Source organism: Trachymyrmex septentrionalis, unplaced genomic scaffold, assembly GCF_001594115.1.
Source record: "Trachymyrmex septentrionalis isolate Tsep2-gDNA-1 unplaced genomic scaffold, Tsep1.0 scaffold97, whole genome shotgun sequence".
In the NCBI taxonomy this organism is placed as follows: domain Eukaryota; kingdom Metazoa; phylum Arthropoda; class Insecta; order Hymenoptera; family Formicidae; genus Trachymyrmex; species Trachymyrmex septentrionalis.
In genome coordinates this window covers 2,218,967-2,240,411 of record NW_017306160.1, presented here as the reverse complement: position 1 = coordinate 2,240,411, position 21,445 = coordinate 2,218,967, and the positions used below count along the sequence as shown (strand labels likewise).

Genomic DNA, 21,445 nt, shown 5'->3' with positions numbered 1-21,445 from the left:
TTTAATTTCTGTGTGTATCAATCCATTTTTGTGATTAGCTCCAAAATTAGATTAAACTAAACTTTGAATCATATTTAAATACATTTTCTCGAGTTAAATTGTTCAACTTCGTTGTTTTATTTAAATTAACATATTGAGTAGAAGCAGTGGTGACCTATAAAAATAATCAACTCAATTGGATATAATTTGACATTATGAATTTAACAGCATCGGTTTCATTTATTTTTTTAATCTTTTCCAGTTCTAAGATTATAAAAAGAGTAAATTAAACCCAGACAAAAGTCGATCTAAATTGATAGAAATGGCCATAAAACACCGTATCTTTAAATCGATGACTCCGATGTGTGACCAAAAAATTCGAATTAAAAAATTTTTGCCGAAACAATTAAACTCGAGAAAATGTATAAAATTTGATTTGAGTTTATTATTAAATGCGTACATGGACATGTTTTACTTTAAAACTAACCTGAAAAATGATTTAATTTACATATTAACACACATGGAAATTTAGAAAAAAACAAAATGTTATTTAATTCAAGAGATTGACTTATCAATTGCTGTTTTGATATCTAACAGTCTATTGTTTTAGTTAAATTAACGATGTATTGAGTCGGAGTAATGGTGACCTAGAAATGATAAAAAGTAACTTAAATTGGATATAATTTGACATTATGAATTTACCAATAATAAGATCTACGTAAATACGTATCTTTGACACGCATCGCTTATCACGAAGGTTTCTGATATCACGGATATTGGACGCTTCGGCAAGGTAAAAGGTCGTTTCAATGGTATCGATGTCTTCGCCCGATGTCCGATAAAGTATCTATAAGACGAACGACCGTGCGCGCCTAGAGTCGTCTATCCATGAACTCAATTCAGTTATTCATTCATTAGATATAGCCATTTGTGCTATTCTTGTCGTAGGCGCTTCATTCTCTTACATTTTCAGTGCAAATCTTGTTATTATCATATTAGCGTTCAACACCTGTGTGAATTTTTAAGAAACGCTAATTTCATCTCAATCTTCATTTTATCTTGTTATTTTCCGATTTTCCGATTCGTTCAGTGGAATTTTAATTAGATTTCGGAAATGCTGAATTCATCTTTTGCATTCAAAGTAAAAACTTTCAGTAAAGGTCGCGTCGTATGCATCTTGCTTTTTTCTGCTGTGTTCGCAAAAAAATATCTTTAAGTTTGAAATGAGCTACAAGAATGTCATTATCCTGAGAAAATTCTTAATACGAGAGACAATCCTACGCATTTGGTTCTTGATTAAATTTGCTTCGATTTGCAATCAAAGAATGTGGAAGTTTTTCATTAGGATCGTCTTATCCGATAAAAAATATATCCATGTACGTAGGTTTATTAATCCTTTATTAATGCTCTTGTGCAGAAAAAAATCTTTCAATAAAAAACTCTTAACAAACAAACGTGTAAAACTGGATGATGTTATTAACTAGCAGATTTTTTCGTGTATAAATATAAGATTAATATTGTAATGGAAATTATACACATACAATGGAAAAAACGATTGTCCTGTACTCTAAAAGTAAATGTAGATCTGAAAATAATTTGATTGAATGTACCATCATAATAATTATATAGAAAGCTCAAATATGACGAGCAATGCTGCAACAAATTTTAATATTCCACCAGCTTAAGCATTCTACAGAATTATTTTGATGCCCAATAAAATTTCGGATCTGTCAACTAAATTTTTAGATACTTCAGAAAAACCGTTCCTTTCGTACAATAATAATTTACATCGCTCCGTAATTAATCAATATAGATCGAGTTTAACTGAAAAACTTTGAATTAATGATTAATATGCTTTGTTTTTTATTAAAGAATAAAGAATAACAATAAAATAATACATAAAAAAATATTTTTTAAATGAGAGCTACTTATTTCATTCAGCATTAAAATTAAAAAAATAGTTTTTCAAACTTTTTACTTTATTTGAAAAAACCATTATATATGTGTAGACCTTAAAAAAGACTTTGTCATTTGTTTGTTGTATCTATTTGACATCTTTCTGATATCGCGCGATATACATACAATTATCTACGGTGACATATAATTATTTTCACAGATGTGTGCGACAACTATCTGCAAATTACGATGTATTCATCATTTATTGTAAGACATTAAGTGCATTTAGCATTACGTTATCGAAGCATTTAAAAGATCACAAAAGTGACGCATAAATATCGTATACACGTGTAAGTCACGTTAGATCGCACTTCGTTCCTCTCGTTTTGTGTATATCGGCTGTGATCTCTTATTCGACATCGCCCAACATCGGCGATCGATCCGGACTTCAAGAGACAGAGAGAGAGAGAGAGAGAGAGAGAGAGAGAGAGAGAGAGAGAGAGAGAATTCAAATTACCACACAACACAAGAGGCGTTCGCCGTAATTAGTATTCCTCAGCTACGCTGAGAGATACAAAGCATCAGCCGCGGTGCTTAACGGTATCCAAAAACAACGAGCCACACCGCGTAGTCGAGATTCGTCAAATAATCTCACGACACCTGCAGTTTCTTCGGACCGAGCCTCACCGCGTTGCAACGTGCCGCAATTTGGTTTGCACAAGTCGCACAGCGATGCGGGTGCCGACACTCGCCGGCTGTTCAACGACATTATGATGATGATGATGATGATGATGATGCTACCAAAAGGGGAACATACCAAGTCAGTCTCCTAGTGGCGCATGCTGTATGTGAAATAAAACCGCGTAGTTGTGCATAGTCATACTGTTAAATTGTACATAATACGTAGAGACATCGCTGGGCAGTTGAAAAAAAAAAGGAAAGAAAAATCGACGAAAATGCTATGCTTGGATATCAAACTCGTTTCGCGACTGCGGGGTGTCTCGTCCGGAACTGCCTCGTCAACCGCGTCATCAACGCACCCGACGGCCTCGGCATCCTCGGCGAGCTGCGAGAAAAGCAAGTCCCGCAGAGTGAAACGCCATGAGAGCGGCGAGGTCGCCAGCTCGACCACCGCCAGCGACAGCGAGGAGGAATCGTTGCGACCTAGTTCGAGCATCCAGGAGATGATACGCAGGAACAGATCCAGATCGGTATGCGTGGCGGCGCTCATGCCGTCCTCGCAACTTAGGCAGCTACATCGACGTGCCAGTCATGTGTACGTTACTCTAACGCGTGGTCTCTGCCCGAACGGCGGTATATCGCGTGAAGCCAAAATTGCGAGTCAAGTAACAAGTTGCTGATTTAGAGTCCCTCGATTATATTCCCATTACTTTCTTCCTCGAAAAGAATGAGCGGGTAACTTGTTACTCTCTTGCTGTTCAACTTCCTATTTGCCGTGTGAAATACCGTACCAATTTACTCACTGACTTTTTTTCTTCTTCTTTTTATTACCTTTTATTGAAAAACAGAGTAATTCGCTGCTTGTTGCTTGACCTTTTTCCTATTTGCTTCACTCAGAAACCAATAAAACCTTGTCACTGAAAACGACAATCTAACGGGCAATGCTGCGCGAAACCCGCGACCCGAGCGAATACCGAATCTTGAACAGTAATCGTTTCTCTTTGTCTCTTTCATGTAACGGCCTCTCCCGATTACCCGGCCAATTCGACCTCGACGTAGCTTCTCGTTAACCTAGATATTCATGTCGTGAAAAATGAGAAGCGCGAGAGAGGGATTGAACCGGCGGACGAAGGGTGCCATCGTATATTACGTTCACACTACGGAGATAAATACGATTCGCTCACCGGGGGATGATTGCATTTGATCGAGATACATTTAGTGAATCAATGATAATTATCCCGCCGGTAGCGTTTTACCGTTTAATCTTCGAGAGACTAATCGAGAGAGAGACTAATCGAGGAACGTGGTTCTACAACCTTTTAATATGATAGATTATTTGCTCGATGTAATTAATGCTTTTTAGGGAAAATTTCTAGGAGAATATCATATATTATCCTTTTTGCTTCAACTTCTCAGCATTCAATATTAAACATCTCGGTAATGAAATTCGATTCTTAAATTGAAATTAGAGAAAACGTTATTTGACTTGGAGCGATTTTTATCTATATCATAATAATATTTTGAGTTAAAGAAAGATGGAGTCTAGATTGAATAAAAAAATTAGTCGGATCTATTGTATGAATACAGAAATCGATTTTTGCAATGCTGGATTGATTTCGGAGTGAGATAGATGATTTGTGAAACATTTCAACATTTTTTTTAATCCACGTAATTTTCAAATAGCAGACGACGTGTTGGAAATACCGTGTCAGAAAGACACGATAAAGTTAGAAAAAATATACGTGTTCTCGGTCGAGAATTCCACCGCGGCGGACGAGGCGTGTCTTTCCTGGTGCGAACGATTCCATGAGAATGCGTACACATGTAGTAAAAGAAAAAGCTATAAAAACCGTTTACGCGCAGTGAGGTCATTTTATTTCTGAATAGTGCGAATCACTTCGTAAAGAAAAAAAAACTACGTAGAAAATCAAACGTATTTATAGAACGCGTACCACGTCTCCGGCGAGTATGAACGAATAAACTGCCTTAATTAAGCGTCCTGTGAAAAATCTCCCAAGATAAAATATATAGCTCGCGGTGAGCTCGCGGTTAAATCTCAATATATTTTAGAGATATTATTTAACGATGTTTCAGAGCCACCACGGACGCAATAGCGAGGCGAGGTGTCCTGTCGAGACGATGTTACGGCAGTGTCGAAATGGTAAGGGAACAATGAAGCAGATACATATATAATATATCTAGGTAAGAGCCTCGCTCTACTTGTTACAAGGGTCTTAGCCGTATGCACAAGTACTTGTGCGAGGTAAACGCTAATCACTCCGATAAAACGGACGAGCGCCCTATGATAATTCATGACACGTCCAGTAAGCTGATTATATTGTTTCCCTCTATCTTGCTGTTTATCTATTGATTTGCTTATCGCACAGTTCGTCGAAGGTGTACCCGGGCAGTGCTTGGCTCGCGTTAATATACGGTGTCACAATATGTTCAGACGCAGTTTTTACTGGAAAATAATAAATGGACAATTCTTTAAAATCATTAAGTCTGTCAAATAGAATGTCAATCAAAAATGTGACGGACGTCGTTGATAAATTCATGGGTGAAGAGCATACTACTTTGTATTAATGATAAATTATTTCATAAAATTTTCTTTCATTTTCAAGGACTCGAATTTTATATTTAATTTTTCAGCTGTTCTATTTCTTAAAAACGTATGTTTCATTCGGTCTACTTTCAATTCCGTCGCGACTCCCGCGACTTTCAATCACAGACAGGAGAGCTCCTAAATTTTTTTTTAAATGGTTTATAAAGCGAGGGAAAAAAAGGAAAAAAAAAAGAATAAATATTTTTCAATCGAATTGAATACCGAATTTCATAGAAATGAAATCGAGTTCTCGAAATAGATTATTTATATAAAGTCTACACGAAAAGATTTAAGAACCGGATTCGATTTTACCGTTTCATTCGTACGTTCTCGAAGCGAATTACAATTCGCAAATTTGAAACTGGAGCATGTTGACTCACACGGACATTTCATGTTACGTATGTATTTGATAATTGCGACGCTCGAAAATGTCTTTCTAGCTGCCGCAGATCGAGCAGGATGGTGCCGACAATGGCAGAAGATTTCGAGTGGAGAACGGAGATTCTCCCGGGGAAAAAGAAGAGGTGAGGAAGCGTTGCTTAATGATCAAACGATCAAGTTCTTTCTTCTACCACTCGAGAGATTCGTCCCGTTTCGCGTAATTGCTCGTTCTTACTTCATTTCATTCTTTCATCGTATCCCACTTTCCACGGATTATGTTTGTAACGATAAACGATTTTTACATTAACAGATGTTCGGTTCGCCGAGTACGCCGATATTAGAAAATCCAGAGTACCAAACGCGTTGGTACTTCAAATACTTCTTAGGCAAACGTAAGTTGAACGTTGAGCATATCTGTGACACAATATTATCATCGCAATTAGAATAATCGTATGCACTATTTTGTTTAAAATATATTTCTGCTTATACGAGCATCCTAATTTTTTGAATCATATTTTCTTTTCATACATAATATTGAGGAAATATGATGGAACATTTCATCAGCATCCCCATTTATGTAAATCGGTTTACGTTCTTTATTCACTCGACCGAGTTTAATCATTGTTGCGTTTAATGAAAATTTATGCATAGAATATTATATTTTACATTTTTTGTGGTAGCTCTCTCTCGTAGATGTAAGAATTACTACAAGAGTTACTTACGAATAGATGATTTAATATATAGTGAAAGAAATTAAATAAAAAAGCTGTTAATTTTATTTATACACAGTGCATCAAAATTATATCGCTTCTGATCAGGAGAGAAATCCTCTCTTCCTTTCGGTAGTCACGACCGAAGTCGGTGATCAATGCGTACCACACTATAGAGTTATTCTATGGAGGCGAACTGTGAGTAGATAATGTATTATTTAATAGGGAAGATCCCTCCAGAGATCAATTCATGAAATTATTTATGTCCCTAACTTTTCCTTTCTTCTTCCTCTTTTTTTCTCATATATGTCAGACCCTTGGAAGGTTTTCTTACGTTATACTCAACTTCAATTTATTTTACAAACGAAATATTTATTGCTACAATTTACTTGGGTGCATATGTTAAATCGATATCTATGTATAATATTTCTTTGTAATACCCAGTTTACTTTGCACATGACATGCGAATATAAATTGTAATATACTCGATACCCATCCTTTGGTAGAGTATCCTCGTACCTTCGAAGAATAAAATTATTAATTTCAAATACAAAATTAATCGTGATAAATTAAGAAATGTTTTATGTAGGGCGCGCAGAAAATATCGTTGCCGTATTCGGCGAACAAAACAATGACTATCAGACAAATTCTCAGGTAACTATCTCTATGTCCACAAACTAAAAGAAACACGATTGCAATCTATTATTGACGTTTCAGCAACTTCTTCAGTCTGGAAAAACTCGACAAAGCGCCTCGTGAAGTTTTTACGCCCGAACTGCAAAAGGTACGTTTACAAAGATCTCATACCGTTTCTCACTCAAGAAGGACTCCCTGTAAAGGAGGTACGGATTAATTCAATGATCCTTGACAGGATCTACTACTATTGGAGGAACAAGAAGGCTCGGTGAACTTTAAGTTTGGTGTAATCTACGCGAGAGAGGGTCAGATCACCGACGACGAGATGTTGTCTAACGGTAAGCCTGGAAGTGTCTCGCTGAGAACAAAAGACAAGTCTGTAGGTGGGGCGGGAAATTAAGTGATAATAGATGTGTTATCGATCCCTGAGAGGAACATTTCTCATTGCTCGTAGAAAGAGGTAGCCCGGGCTTCGAGAGCTTCCTGGAGATCCTGGGTGAGAGGATACGGCTCAAAGGTTGGGACAAATATAGGGGCGGCTTGGATGTGAAAGGTACGTTGATGATATGGATATTGGTAGTGCAAACTCGAGATCTGCAATCAGAAAAGGTCTGCAATCGTCACTCGTCTCTTCAGATTGTTACACTGGCGGGATTTGAAAATGTTCTGCCCTTTCTCCAATTTTTCCAACTAACGAATCGATTGATCACCATATTTTTTTCTGACCGTAATAATACATTTACAGAAGATATATTAAAATATTGATAAAACACGTTATCGATCTAACAAACCTTTCTTTCAATTTTTTTTATATTGTAGTTTCTTTGGCTTTACGTACCGCATTCGTGGTTTGAATAAACTCGTACTAACCCAGAGAAAATCTTTCTCTTACTTCCACGACTGTCGCACGTTCTGTCATTTTTCAGGAGATATGACGGGAAAGGAAAGTTATTACACGGTTTATGCGGGTCACGAAGTTATGTATCATGTTAGTACGATGCTACCATATTCAAAGGATAATCCGCAGCAACTCGAGAGGAAAAGACACATTGGCAATGATATTGTTAACATCATTTACACGGATGATCCATCAGCCGTAGATACTTTCAATCCGAACTGTATAAGAAGCCAGTTTACTCGTAAGTTAAAAAAAATATCACGATAAGGTCACGAACAATATATCAAACTGAACCTCGCCCATTGTTGTTTACGTAAAGAGCATTCGAGTTAAAATAAGATGTCACATAGTAATTCTCAATCTCCTTGTGTCTTTTTATTACGCCTACAGATTTTGTTCACGTTCTTTTAAACTTTAACACGTTATATCACGCACTTGGCCTACTTGCATTATGAATCGCTAATATAATCGGTAATACAAATATAATTTCAGATATTGTCTTTAAAATTACTTTTCCATAGTTTTCATCGTTCTTCGTTTTAATTACTAATTACAAATTAATGGAAAAAAAATAATAGAATAGAAAAACTGCTAATATAAAAGTTATATAACTATACTATGGAGTTGAAATAAAATAAAAGAAAGTCGTTAAATAAATACAGTTGATTTGCAATTACTTAGACGTGTTTGCCGTGGTGACGACCGAGGCGGATGGCAAGGGTTGGCGGGTCGCTATTTATTGCGACGAGAACGTACCCCTGTTCGGACCGAGCCTTCCCTGCCCGCCAGTTTTCGAGGACCCGTATAATCTCCGCGAATTTCTCCTTGTTAAATTGATCAATGGCGAGAAAGCTACTTTTGACACGCCGACATTCTCTAGGAAGAGGGAAAGAACTCTCGACGCCCTGTTGCGAGACATGTACCAAGAGCATTCGCAAGACAGCAAGAGCAACGTAAGCTACTTTACACGGACTGGCACTTACTCTCGTTTGTATTTCCCCTACGTTCCATTAATTTTTACTTACAGTAATCTTGATAAGCCATAACCCTTACGGAAATTTAGTACCGGCCAATTTTTTATACTGAAAGACAGTAATTAATCATTTATTTTAAGCATTAAAAGTTGTTCAGTGTTTTTAATACTTCAAATCAATAATTAATTACCGTCTTTCAGTATTAAATTAGCTACTGCCAGATTTCTGTGAGGGGGAATAATGCAATAATTATAATAATATCAATATTTGATATTTAAGAAATAATATAATATTGTAAAACGCAATATTTAAATATCTCTTTTCAAAAATTGTAAGAAGAAATAATGCCTATCTAAGTGTACAGTTAAAGCGAAAAGGATTATGTTAAAGAAAATAATCAACTTGATATACGATTTCGTAACAGAGCATGTTAAATCGCCGAGCACTCTCGGACGTCGTGGAGACACCAGGTCGACGGCGAGAAGAGACACGCGCTGTCGAAATGGTGCGAGTTGGACAAGCCTTGAAATTGGAAGCTATCATGCGTGGCCTCGCACCCACCTCTCTCGCCACTGTCGGTCCTTTGAAGCCCAGGCCATGGGAACCGAGATGCATCTATCCCGACTTTCCCTACGAGGTCGTTTGCGGTGACGTCTGGCTGGACAACAGGCTGATCCTCGCCTCGGAGAATGGGACTTTTCTCATTGAAGGTAAAATCCTGCACGACACAGATATTATCTCGAAATCTAATTGCTTGAGATCTAATCAATTTTGATTGTCCGAGAGACACAATTTTCTCTCGGTCGAATAATCGAAAAGTTGCGTCAAATAACGGCGAAAAATAAATAATGTAATGTATTATAATAAAAGCGCACTGAGAGAAAAGTATTTAGTATCTGTGACTATAATTGTATGGTAAAAAAATAATTATGGTAAGGAACTTCATTTTTATCTTCATTCATAATTATCATTCATAGTATATTAGATGACTGACATTATTAACATTAGATGAATATATTTTCGATACCAATTATTGAATATATATCATTTTTTGCATATACAACTATAAATGTAACTATAAATATAATTAGTATTATTAATATTAGTAATAGTAAATAACTATAAAAATGGAGCTCCTAATATTTCATTCCATAATTATTTTACCATTTAATTATAGTCATTAGTGTCAAACACATTTCTCTCAATAGGGCAATTAGTAATTTATTCAAGAATCAAATTACAAATTATTGCAACAAATCATCGGAAATGCTATGAAAATTGTCAATTGAATCCCTTTTCGATTCTCTTTCCAGATGGAGTTTCGCACAGATTGCTCTTCGATGAGTCAGTGCAGATCAAGCAATTGGACGTGATCGAGCAGCACGGTATACTCTTGTTCCGTGCTGGCGATAAAGGTAAGGAGAGTAGCGTCTACGTTTTCCGGCTGCGAGAGTTCGAAAGCGATGCTTCCATGAGATGCGCCGAGCTGTTCAACGATCGCGAGACAGACGATCGAGAGAAGGAGGAAGAAGACGACGATGAGGACGGCGAGGATGACGATGATGATTGCGACGAGGACGACGCCGAGGAGTGTGACAATTTCACACGTGCCACCGCTAAGTTTCAACCGGTAGGACGTCCACGAGCGCGGATGCGCGTTCGCGCCCCGGCCGTTCGAAGCCGAGCGCATATCAAGGAGAGGAAGCTGCGTCGTACACGAGGATGCCACTTGTACAGCATCACGAGACCCGGAGGATCGCATTTACGTATGGTAAGAAGACCGAGTCATACAGATTGATAGAAAATTAAAATCCGACAACGCGATTTCCTCGTGCGCCTCTCCTATTTTTCTTTTCATCCTACTTTATCCTATTTTTAATTTCTACCGTGAGACAAGATTACGATTGTGGTGCGAAACAGTGCGTGGTCGTCGGTCGTCGACTCACGGTCCTTCAGTGGAAGCACAATGCAGCCTGGACCATCTGGTGCTCGTCAGCCGATACCGACACCGTCGACGGTTTTCTACTAGTGAAGGAATTTACCGCGAATGAGACACCCTCATTAGTAACGATGATCGAGAGCGTCGATCCAGCGAACGAATGGACACTGTGTTGCGGCGCTCGTCATCACTTCGAATTGATCACCGCTTCCGGTACTTCGAGGATAGTCCACATGGAAGCGACGCCTAAGCCACACTTGGTAGCGGCGTTGGATCTTCGCGAGGACGAGGAGCCGGAACTGTTACTTTGTTACAACAGTAGGTCATGTTCCATTTACTTAATCATGATGATTCATAACTGGTTTGCAAGAAGTACATTGCGAGATTTCAGAAAACATTTATTTTTAACACTAGAACTGACAACATGTATATATATATATATCTGTAGCTTCTACTACTTAAAAATATATTATATAAGTATATATTGTATATAAACACGTAAAGGATTAAATTGATCAATTTACTTCCTTCTCTTTAAATTTTTATATAAATATATATATATATGTATATATTTTTGAATATTAATTTAATCTTTTACATTGCAACAGAAATTACGAGAACCCTAGAAATTCATCGTAAATTTGATTAAAAAAAATACAAAATAGTCATATTGATTGTTTTGACAGTTCTAGTGTTAATTATCTTTTCTGAGTTTGAGAGTTAAAAAGGATCCAATATAGTATATGTTATAGATGCTTATCAATATTCATTTCTTTCCTTAGATACATGTCACTTTCAAAAGCTGGCGGAAGAGAACACTGCGTCAACCGAATTCGATTTTAACTGGAATTCGATGCCGACAGTCGTAGGTGAGACAATTAAAAAAAAGTTTTTAACAAAAAATTATGTCATACAATATAATGCCAGTGACACTATTCTCTTTCATTACTGTTTATAACAGCCTGTGCCTTTCCATACGTGATCGCCTTCACTAACGACACGATGGAGATTCGATTGATAATAAACGGCAACCTGGTTCACACGATCGCCATGCCCAGTCTCAACTTGATCACCTCGAAACGGGACGTCTTCTTCGCAACCACGGCGCCGGAATTTTTCCCAGGAAAGTGTGAGCGAATCCGATTGGACTCAAAGCCTCTCGAGAAGGAGGAAATGCCTTGCAGTCCACCACTGACCGCACAGTCTTCGTCCTCCTCTCGATCGAGTGTTCAGAGTACGTGATCTTGAATGCCTTTACCTCCTTTAAACCTTAAAATCCTCATCGATCCGATCGCTATCTCTGAACGTTTGACAAACGTATTGAGGTCATCCTCCCCAAATCTTGGGGAATCATCCTTTCACAGACAGTCAAGGCGATTGGAAGCCGATAAGAATCTACCGGATACCACTGCAGACGCTGTCGAGAAGCACGGCGTCCAACTGTAGCCAGAGGAGATGTCCAAGTCCCGCGGAGCCGGAAATCGTTTCCGCACCACCGACCTCCGACAGAACCTTCCTGAGCGTCGAACCTCAACGTGTACACAGCAGGTCCTGCAGCAGCAGTCCTACACCCACGCCGACCACGAATTTGCCATCGCCATGTAAAAAATAGACACCGTAGTTTCTTGACGCTTGGCAATCGATTGCATTAATTGTGATCTTAACAGGATCGATTACATAAAAAGAAAAAAAAAAAAAAAAGAAACCGACCGCACGTACCTGATCTCTCGTCATCGTACGAGAGAACACATGGAAATTTCTGTCACTGTTATGCTATTAGCGTGCGTCGTGCTGCTGTATATCTTGAATGTAAGTGCGACCGCGCATACAAGTTTATTGTTTGGATAGATTTTGACGAGGGCATATTAGCCCTAATTACAGAGAAGTCTGTGACATAATTATTATTTTTCTTCGCTTCTTATATCTTTTATTTAGATATTCCGCTATTGTTATTTTACTAACGCTTCGTTGTAATACATGTGACGTTCTATTCGTTCTAAGTTTAAGTAATATATATATAAAAAAACAACGTTTAAATCGAAACTTTTTTAAAAAAGACAATTGCGAATGTTTCGATAATAAATTCGAGTTCTACCCTCTTATCTCGTTATATTCTTCTTTTAATTTTTTTCTATATAGTATGATACACAAAACAAATTTCCGAATTCGCGGAAATATTTCGCAAGATATTGATTGTCTGTATTAAATTAAATCGATTTCATTTCGCGTTGTCCGTAATTCAAAACTTAACTAGCGTCGTGGTGTGATGACGACGAATTTCAAATACTATTTATTTTTAAACTTTTTCCAAGTAACGTTGTACATCGTAGATTCTTATTATTTTAAAATCAATTTTAAATAATAGGATTCAGGCTCATGACCGTAATGGTCGACGGCCAAATATATTTCTCGACTTGGAAACTGAACATGCACTTAATATGTAAAAAAAAAAAGGGCATTTCTCGGATGCGCGTTAGCTCGATGAATCACGCGTTTCTTCGAATATAAAGAAGAGGCACGCGAAGAATGTTATCGGAGATGATTGTACACGGTTGATCGATCCCCGATGATCAAGATCGTCAAATTACGCCGCACATCCGGACTTATTTTTATTTAATAAGAGATATAACATATTATTCCGACATGAGTGTCGATGTTTACGCGTCATGTGTATATAATATAAATTAATGAATAAAGTATATATATGTTACCGTTGCATTTCCACCGAAAATGATAAGCAGTATTTTTTCAATACTTCTCGCGCCTTCTCTGTCCATCTCCGAACATTATTTAATCTAGAATTTTAAGATTGTATTTATTCATTGTTTGACAAATTAATTTGATTGTTTTACGTATATTGTATAAATATATGTCTATATCATCTGTTGTGCCAGTTGGGTGAATCATTGCTTCTTAAAATAAATTTCACAGAATTACACTTGTTAAATTGAATGTATTGTTCCATCTAGATTCGATAGCGATAATATAAGTGATTTATTTTGAACAATATATATATATATATATATATCGCATTTTATTGTATCAAAGTCTACGATAGCATAAATTTTCCAAAAAATTAAAGAACTCCGTACTAATTTACTGGAAAAAATTGAGTGAGTTAGTTTTTCACATATAATGAGCTTATAATGTGATGAACAAAAAGTTGTGTTATAAACATTATAAGGATTAATAATGGAGTTTTTGAGCTATGGTGTCTTAAAGGAACATTAGTTGTATACCTTTGATATACTAGATTAAAAGTAAACCATTCAGTCTTGTGTATATAACATTTTTGTTCATCACATAAGTTACGTAAAAGTTTTAGGACATGTAAACATTGTTCTATTCTTTTTTGCATTCAATGAATAACAAATGATAAGAGGACACTTGTGTCTCCTAAAAGGAAAGTACACAGCTTATATATGAAAATTAACTCATTTCACCGCAATCACCGGGATCCAATTTTCCATACAATTAGTGCGAAGTCCTTTGTGAGAGAAACACAAAAATTATATCTTTTTTTCTCTTGGGATCGTCGCGATATAATTTTCATATTTTCTAGTTAAGTAAGAAAAATGCTATTTTCGCCCAAAGTGAATCTTAGTGCTTAATTATTTGTGTAAATTTACATGCACGTTTAATTTTGCAAAACTGAAATTTTTTCCAGCTTTAAAATGCAAACATAAACAGAATTAGAGTACCACAATACCAAATTCATAAGAATCTCATTCAATTTTCATATTTATTTTAAGAAATAAGGAGAAAGTCAAGAAATTAAGGGATTGCACCACGAGGTTTATCATCCACTCTAAACTTTTTTCTTCATCGATAAATTCGACGCGGGATCGATTCATGCGAGTCGAAAAGCCGATCGTGGCTCGAAGAAGCATGTCGCGTGGCGACCCCGGTCAAACTCGAGCATTGAACCGTGACGCGATTTTCGTTTGTTTGATATGCGTTTTCTGCTGCAAGTTTGGTGGCGGTCGGATTATGGCTGTATCGAAGTCCTACATTTGAGGACTGGGTGCCTTCGAGCTCTGTGTGTGAGCAAAGAGGAATAATACTGACGGCCGAATATCACGCTCCATCGCAATTTCGTCGGGCTGTTCTTTTTAGATGTACTTCTCGCACAGTTCTTATCTTCCGTCTTTTCTTCTCCATTCTTATATGAAAAAGAGAAAAGATGAATGTACAAGAAGTTCAGCTAAAACGAACAAGCCTAATAATTCATACCATGGCACATATTATGAAATTATTCAGAACGTATTTGGAATAATTCCGATCGGAATTGTTTAATTATTCCTTATTATCTCTATCGTGTTTTCTAGGAGAAACCAAATAATTCCGGCCGGAATCCATTCTGAACAATTCAACAATACGTGCTCGTGAGTTCGAAATTCGTAATTGTGGGCATTAACTTGTGCGTCGGCATTCATGCCTAGTGTCCACTTTTTCCTTAATAAAGATAGAAAAAGGAAAGCGACATAAATAAGCACAAACAAACACCCATACTGAAAGAAATTTAATAGATATTTCTTTCAATATTAAGAATTAGGTAAACATTTACTTTCAATATATACATATTTACTCAATAAAAAAATGATAGTTAAATCACACAAATGAATAATTTTTGCATCAAGCAAACATGTTTACATTTAATAAATATTTACTTAAAACTGTTCAAACAAATATTTATTGAAATTTATTTTAATTTTTCTTCAGTGCACAAATACAAATTTTGGACGGCACTGATCCGTATCATCAACTTTGCAGCGCATCGCTCTTTTCGACGAGAAATTCTCTCGAAAATGAAACGCGGATGTGTTTGAAAAGTCCGCTTTTTTTTTTTTTTTTTTCAAATCCAGAATTTCCGAGAATCAAATTATTGAAGAATCTCGCGATACGGTGCTTCCTGTTTGCGTGTACGGTAAACGCGAACCGCGAGCTTCCCCACGTTTTGCCGCGAAACGATTTTATAGCTCGTCGTAACAACTCTTTCAATGGAATCGCACCTTATCGTTTATTATCATATAGGTACGCGATTCGATACGGCGGCGGAATTTATCGCGAACGCGCGACGCGGCGCGTTATCGCGAAAAAACTTTCCATTTTTTACGCGTGGTTGCTGTTACGCAGAACGTATAATACATACGTAACCGGTAACATTCCAGCGAAGGGGTCCCATTCGTAACCGCCGCAACCAACCGTCCGCCATGTCGGCCGGTGAGCGGCCGAAGGCGACGTCGACGCGTCGCATCGCGTCGGAAGGAACGGCCGTCGGCGGTGTCGGCATCGTGCGACGGTGTACTGTACTATCAGCATTGGCTTCCCGGCGCACGGTCACCCGCGAGAAAGAAAGAAGGAGAAAGAGATAGACAGAGAGTGGGGGGGGGAGGTCGAGAAGAGGTGATGAAAGAAGACGGGGAGAACGGAGGCGAAGGTGCGAGCGAGAAGAAGAGAGAAGGAAGGAGGGGGAGAGGGAGGGAGAGAGAGGGAGAGAGAGAGAGGCAGGTACGAGGGGCCACACACACGGAAAGTCCGCGGCGAGAGAGCGAGACGGAGGAGAGGGAGAGAGGGGAAAAAAGAGAGAAAGAGAGAGATGGTCGAGCGCGAACTCGTGGTGTGCGCGGAGGTGCCACCAGCCGGAGTAACAGCGGAGAGTCGGAGGTGGCCCGTGCCTGTGGCTACCCGTAACCGCCCGTGGCTCGAAGCTGTAACTCGTCGCCGTTGTAACGTGACGCGTGCGGTGAAGAGGTGCGTGCGCGACGCGTATATACGCGTATACGCGTTCCGGAGTTCATTCGCCCGTCCGCGTTTTATCTCCGTTGTGAGCCGCATCCACCGGGAGCAACACGGCGCGAGGTGCTCTGCTGCTCTCTTTCTCTGTCGCTCTCTTTCCGTCTCTCTCTTTCCTCCTCTTGTTCTCCTTTTTCTCGTTCTCTCTCGCTCTCTCTCTCTCTCTCTCTCTCTCTCTGCCTCCCTCTTCCTCTTGTTCTCCATTCCTCGTACCTTCTCTCCCTCTTTCTCTCTCTTTCTCGTGCACGCGAGTGTGATCGGTACAGTGCGATCAGTGCGACGTGATACGTTCTCGCTCGCGGATCGCCCTTCGCTGTGCTTCGCGCGACAGGATAGGTGCCGCGCGTACGTCATCGTGAAAAAGACTGTCAGGAGTGCCTTACTAACTTCTTCCCCTTGAGAATTACTTGTCGACGTTGTCGTACGGCAAAACGAGCACGACGTTCACCGTCCTCGTCACAGTGAGATCCCAAACGGAGCAAGAGAGAGAGAGACGGACGGATAAAGAAGAGAAAGAGCGCCTCGGCGCGTTGAACGAGGTAAGAGCGTTTCTCGTGTTTGTTTTGGAAAAAAAAAAGCGACGGTAACATTCATTACGGCCTGTTCGCCGTGCGACTCCCGACAGCACAGACGTACGTAGGTTATGTTTCCCGATGACCCCTCGACTCTCCCCCCCCCTCTCTTTCGCGTCTCCTCGCTCCTCTCTTCTCCTTCCCCTTCCCTCGCAGTCGCCCTCGCCTGCCTCTTCACCTCCCGCCCTGCTTTTCCTCTTTCTCGCCGTGTCCTTTTCGCGCTCTACCCTTCCTCCATTCTCCGTCTCCCTCCCTCTTTTTCTCCCTTTCGCGTACTTTTTTTTCCCCCTTTCTCCTTCTCGCGCGTTCTTTTTCGCGTTAAACGTTGGCACGCAGAGCGCGACGCGATCCAAAGTTTTTCGAGAGATCCTCGGACTCAAAGTCGCAACACCTGGCGACGATTTTCATCGGTGCGGCCGCTACGAGCTCTGACAGTTGGTTACGCTCCCCTTTTCTCACTCCGCGCCGTTCCGTCCTTCTCTTCCACATGCGGAGTTCCTCGTTAGTTCACACACTCGACTACGTAGTACGTGTACGCGATGTACCTGTCTCGTCTCTTTTTCGCGTGGCCTATCCTCCCTCGCCGACCAGCCAGTTTCGTTTCACCTCTCGATACGGGTTTCAGGAACTATCAGCTGTCAGCCACCACCATAGTCCGTGCCACCTGTCCGAAACTTATGCGCGCGCGCACGCGTGCATGCGTGCTGTCTCCGTTTTTTTGTCTGCCCTGCTCTTTCTCCTTCTCTCCCTCTTTCTCTCTCTCTCTCTCTCTCTCTCTCTCTCTTTCTTTCTCGCTTCTTCGCTCCTTACTGCATTATTCGCTCCCCCCCACCTTCTCGCCCGGCTATCGGACGTTAAACCGCAGGATTTTATGAGTAGTTTTCTTCGGCAGTTGTTGTAAATCTAATAATGCATGATTTCCCCCCGAGAAAGGTGCGCGCTTAAAAGAGACTATCGGAGTACCGAGCCAAGCTCCCGAAGTAGAGAAAAGGCTTGTTGATATTTCGGCGCGCAGGCTTTCTGACATGACAGCGCGACCGGCCTTGAGCCCCCCTTCCCCTTCCCCTTCCACGTCCACGTGTCCCGCCTTCCCTCGCGCGCTCTCTTCGCTCCGTGTCCCTACTACAGCCGCACTGCACGATACTCTATGGATCAGTGACGCTCAACTCGGGACGGCTCCCGCTCTAACCAGTTTCTTCCAGCTTTTCCTTCATTTGCACTCTCGAAATTCTTTGGAATGGAACTCACACTCTAAGGAGTGGAAATTGGGCCAGTCTTGAAAGAGAAGAGGCTCAATTTTTAATACTTCAAAGCGAGATCTCCCCCTCTTCTCCGAAATGACAATTCACTCTTAAGATTCTTAGAATTAGAAAAAGATAAATATAGTAAGTTAAAAGGAGATTAAAGTTAATCTCTTACGCTTGTGGAACCGAACCTAAAAGTTTTATAGAATGGATAATATAAATTATAAAAAATATGTGTGGTCGCTATATTTTTTTATACTTTTTGTTCCTTTGTAATTTTACCCTAATTGAAATTTTAAGCTACGTGCTTATTAAGTAGTTCACATTTTTATATTTATATTTGCTAATAAATGCCACATGTTTCGTGGATACAATTATACAAGATACGTTATACAAAAAAATGTGTATGACGCATAAAAGTAAATAGTGTATTGGAATATATTTCAGAAATGGATAGTAAAAAAGCGTGTTTGATCTTAAGTTCAAAATATCGGTGTATAAGTTTGAGTTTAGAAAAATGAGAGATGTATGTTTCGCCTGTAGGCACGTAAATCACGCAACAACATACGGTATGATTAATTTCACACATTACAAGAAAATATTATAAAAAACGATCTATTTCTCTGCAGAGAAATAGTCTCGAAATTCACGAAGGAACTTGTCTTATTATTGAAAAATTTACTTTATTTATATTAGCTTCGTTTATATATACCCACAATCTTAATTAAAGATAACGTAAGCATTTTCATAATCCGCAGGATTATATAGATAAGAAGAGGTTTTTCTTGTTACAGTGGGGCACCACTGCTCCTTACGAACCGCAGGTCTCGCTCTCCCCCTTCTCTCTTCCCCCTCCCCTATCTCTCGCTCTTTTTCTTTCTCTGTCTCTTTCTCCTCCTCGGATCCCGATCTCGATCTCGTCTCATCGCGACGCGTCTTGTTCGGAGCTCTCGAGCCCTCCTCTCCTTTCTCTCACAACGCGCGCGGACACGAAATCGCCGCCGAATCGTCGAGCGGGCGTTTCTCAAGGTAGGAGAATAAGTGACCGAGAACGCGACCCGAGAAGTCGTCAAGCCGCGGCGCGGCGGAGTTTGGCGGCGATTGAAGGAGCCACGGGAGAGAAGAGAATGAGAGAAAGAGAGAGAAAGAGAGGGGGGGGAGGAGAGACGAGGCACGGAGAGTGACGGCGAGAAAAATCTTTCGCTCGCTCGCTCACTCGAGTCTCGAGCGGAGAGAAAATGAAACGGGAACGTACGGACGGGACGGGCGTTAGCCCGTAGCGGTATAAGTACGGGCGTATCGCGCGGCGAAGCGATCGCGACAATGGTATCGCTATACCCATTTGCTGATCGCGGTCGCGACGACGAGGCGACCCGACCTGACCCGAAAAGAGAGGTTGCGTCGTGTCGCGTCGCGTCGCGTCGCGTCGCCTCGCCTCGCCTCCTCTCGTCTCGTCTCGTCACCGATGGCTCGAGATCGAGCGCTCCACCTTGACGGCTCCACCTACATCGCACGGAGCGCGATAGAACACTCCGCGCGTCGTACTCCGCTCGCCTTTCGCTTCGTCGTATCCTGGTATACAGGGTGCTCCAGAGTTGTCCGATCGCCCGATATTATATAGTATATAATAATCACTTTAAAATGTGCGCATTTGAGCACACTGTGATTGTGATAACTAAATTTATGAAATCTTAAGACATATTTTTCCAATAGTACTGACTCATTTACTTACAGTAAATAAATATTTACTCGATTAAAAAATGATATTATAGTTAAATCGAATAGTTCTTGTATCGAATATATGAATGTATGGTTATACATTTGGTATATGAAAGACAACAATTTTGTTGATGTGTCAAAAAAAATTTAGCTACATCTGAAATTAAATTTTACTGGACCATGAAAATAATTACGCAGTCGTCTCAAGCATGACGAGGACACTGCAAAGTGTTTTGACATTCTAGCAACCAGTTTGCGATGTGTCCTGCATGATTATTTTAATAGCCCAACAAATTATTTTTAGATCTGTATCTCGCTAAATTTTTAGACACTTAATCAAAATATGCTCCATGTGTAAATACCCAATTAATACTTCATATAAATAAATATTTATATACATATTACATTACAATTTATTAAAATTAGAATATATTTCTTTCAGAGCATATAATTTACGTTACATATACTGCAGAATCTTAGAAATAAATAAATGCATTTATTGATAAAAATAAAATACGAATATCTTGCGTCTCACGTTTATCCGATGACGTACCGTAATAATCATAAAATTTCAAGAAACGATTATTGTACGTGTCACAACAGACATCGACTTACTAATCTTCATGCAATTTGCTCAATCAGTTTTTTTTTAACCTCGTTTATTCGTGACAAGTCTATTTATGTTGGTAAATTATCGTGTCGTATATTGCAAAGCTTGCAAAGTGCGACAGGATGGGATCGCGCCAACGTCCTTCGGCGGGAAAAAGAACGCGCGGCTGATTAGATTAAACGCGTTGCAACGTGCGTCTTGCGTCTAAGGGTATTACGTATACACGTCGGATTTGCGCGGCTCTCTCGGCGTTTCGGCGCGCCGCGCCGCGTCGCGCCGGTGCGAGTGAAACGGCGAAAGTCCGCGCGTTGCACCTTCGTTTGACCGCTGTTTTTTCCGTGCCGCCGGAATGATACGAAAGGTCACGGAACGCTTAGAAGAACTTTCTCTGCGTTTGGTGGTCGTTAGACTCGCGTGCCAAGTAAAACTATATTTACCTCGCCGATACGCCGTCGTTGCAGCGCGTTCTCTCCTTTTCCGAACTGCGATTTACGCGAAGAATCGATTCGATTCGATTCGATTCGATTCAATTCGCGCGGGTAAATGTTTCACAATGTGATGCGATCTCGCGATATGCGGGGTGTTGTACTTTTTTAAGGATCCGCAGGAAACTCTAGACGTGTATTTCTCGAAAAATTTTGGGATCGAGCTTTTCCTGCCAAATATTACAAAGATACTTGATGCTGATTTAACTATTACCTAAGTTTTAGTAGATGAAATCTTAAAGAACGGAAATATACAGTAAAATCTGATTTTTTAACTAGTTTCGACTAGCATTCTTCAATTTAGTTATATTTAATTTCAA

The 21,445-nt window shown here is 39.8% G+C and overlaps 2 protein-coding genes and 2 pseudogenes across 4 annotated transcripts in view; 3 read left to right on the top strand and 1 right to left on the bottom strand.

Annotated features, from left to right (window-relative positions):
* The window catches only part of LOC108756244, a 4,411-nt pseudogene extending 2,132 nt beyond the window's left edge, over positions 1 to 2,279 (top strand).
* The window catches only part of LOC108756240 (GTPase-activating Rap/Ran-GAP domain-like protein 3), a 30,719-nt gene extending 17,989 nt beyond the window's left edge, over positions 1 to 12,730 (top strand). For 2 of the 3 annotated variants that reach the window (XM_018499880.1, XM_018499879.1), the window contains exons 3-18: positions 4,651 to 4,717; positions 5,602 to 5,685; positions 5,853 to 5,934; positions 6,332 to 6,450; positions 6,842 to 6,906; positions 6,970 to 7,036; positions 7,124 to 7,226; positions 7,343 to 7,441; positions 7,815 to 8,027; positions 8,468 to 8,739; positions 9,185 to 9,470; positions 10,074 to 10,531; positions 10,681 to 11,017; positions 11,482 to 11,568; positions 11,661 to 11,933; positions 12,064 to 12,730. In XM_018499880.1, the coding sequence (XP_018355382.1) occupies positions 4,651 to 4,717; positions 5,602 to 5,685; positions 5,853 to 5,934; positions 6,332 to 6,450; positions 6,842 to 6,906; positions 6,970 to 7,036; positions 7,124 to 7,226; positions 7,343 to 7,441; positions 7,815 to 8,027; positions 8,468 to 8,739; positions 9,185 to 9,470; positions 10,074 to 10,531; positions 10,681 to 11,017; positions 11,482 to 11,568; positions 11,661 to 11,933; positions 12,064 to 12,311 (2,860 nt within the window). In that variant the 3' untranslated portion in view covers positions 12,312 to 12,730. Of the gene's footprint in view, positions 1 to 2,385; positions 3,152 to 4,650; positions 4,718 to 5,601; positions 5,686 to 5,852; positions 5,935 to 6,331; positions 6,451 to 6,841; positions 6,907 to 6,969; positions 7,037 to 7,123; positions 7,227 to 7,342; positions 7,442 to 7,814; positions 8,028 to 8,467; positions 8,740 to 9,184; positions 9,471 to 10,073; positions 10,532 to 10,680; positions 11,018 to 11,481; positions 11,569 to 11,660; positions 11,934 to 12,063 lie in introns of those variants that run through there. The other variant, XM_018499878.1, reaches the window with a different exon arrangement.
* The window catches only part of LOC108756243, a 60,707-nt pseudogene extending 44,580 nt beyond the window's left edge, over positions 1 to 16,127 (bottom strand).
* A 582-nt stretch (positions 16,128 to 16,709) lies between these two features.
* LOC108756242 (nuclear hormone receptor FTZ-F1 beta) overlaps positions 16,710 to 21,445 on the top strand; it is a 23,465-nt gene continuing 18,729 nt past the window's right edge. The window contains exon 1 of the mRNA XM_018499887.1: positions 16,710 to 17,034. The gene's annotated coding sequence lies outside the window, so the exon portion shown is untranslated. The remainder of the gene's footprint in view (positions 17,035 to 21,445) is intronic.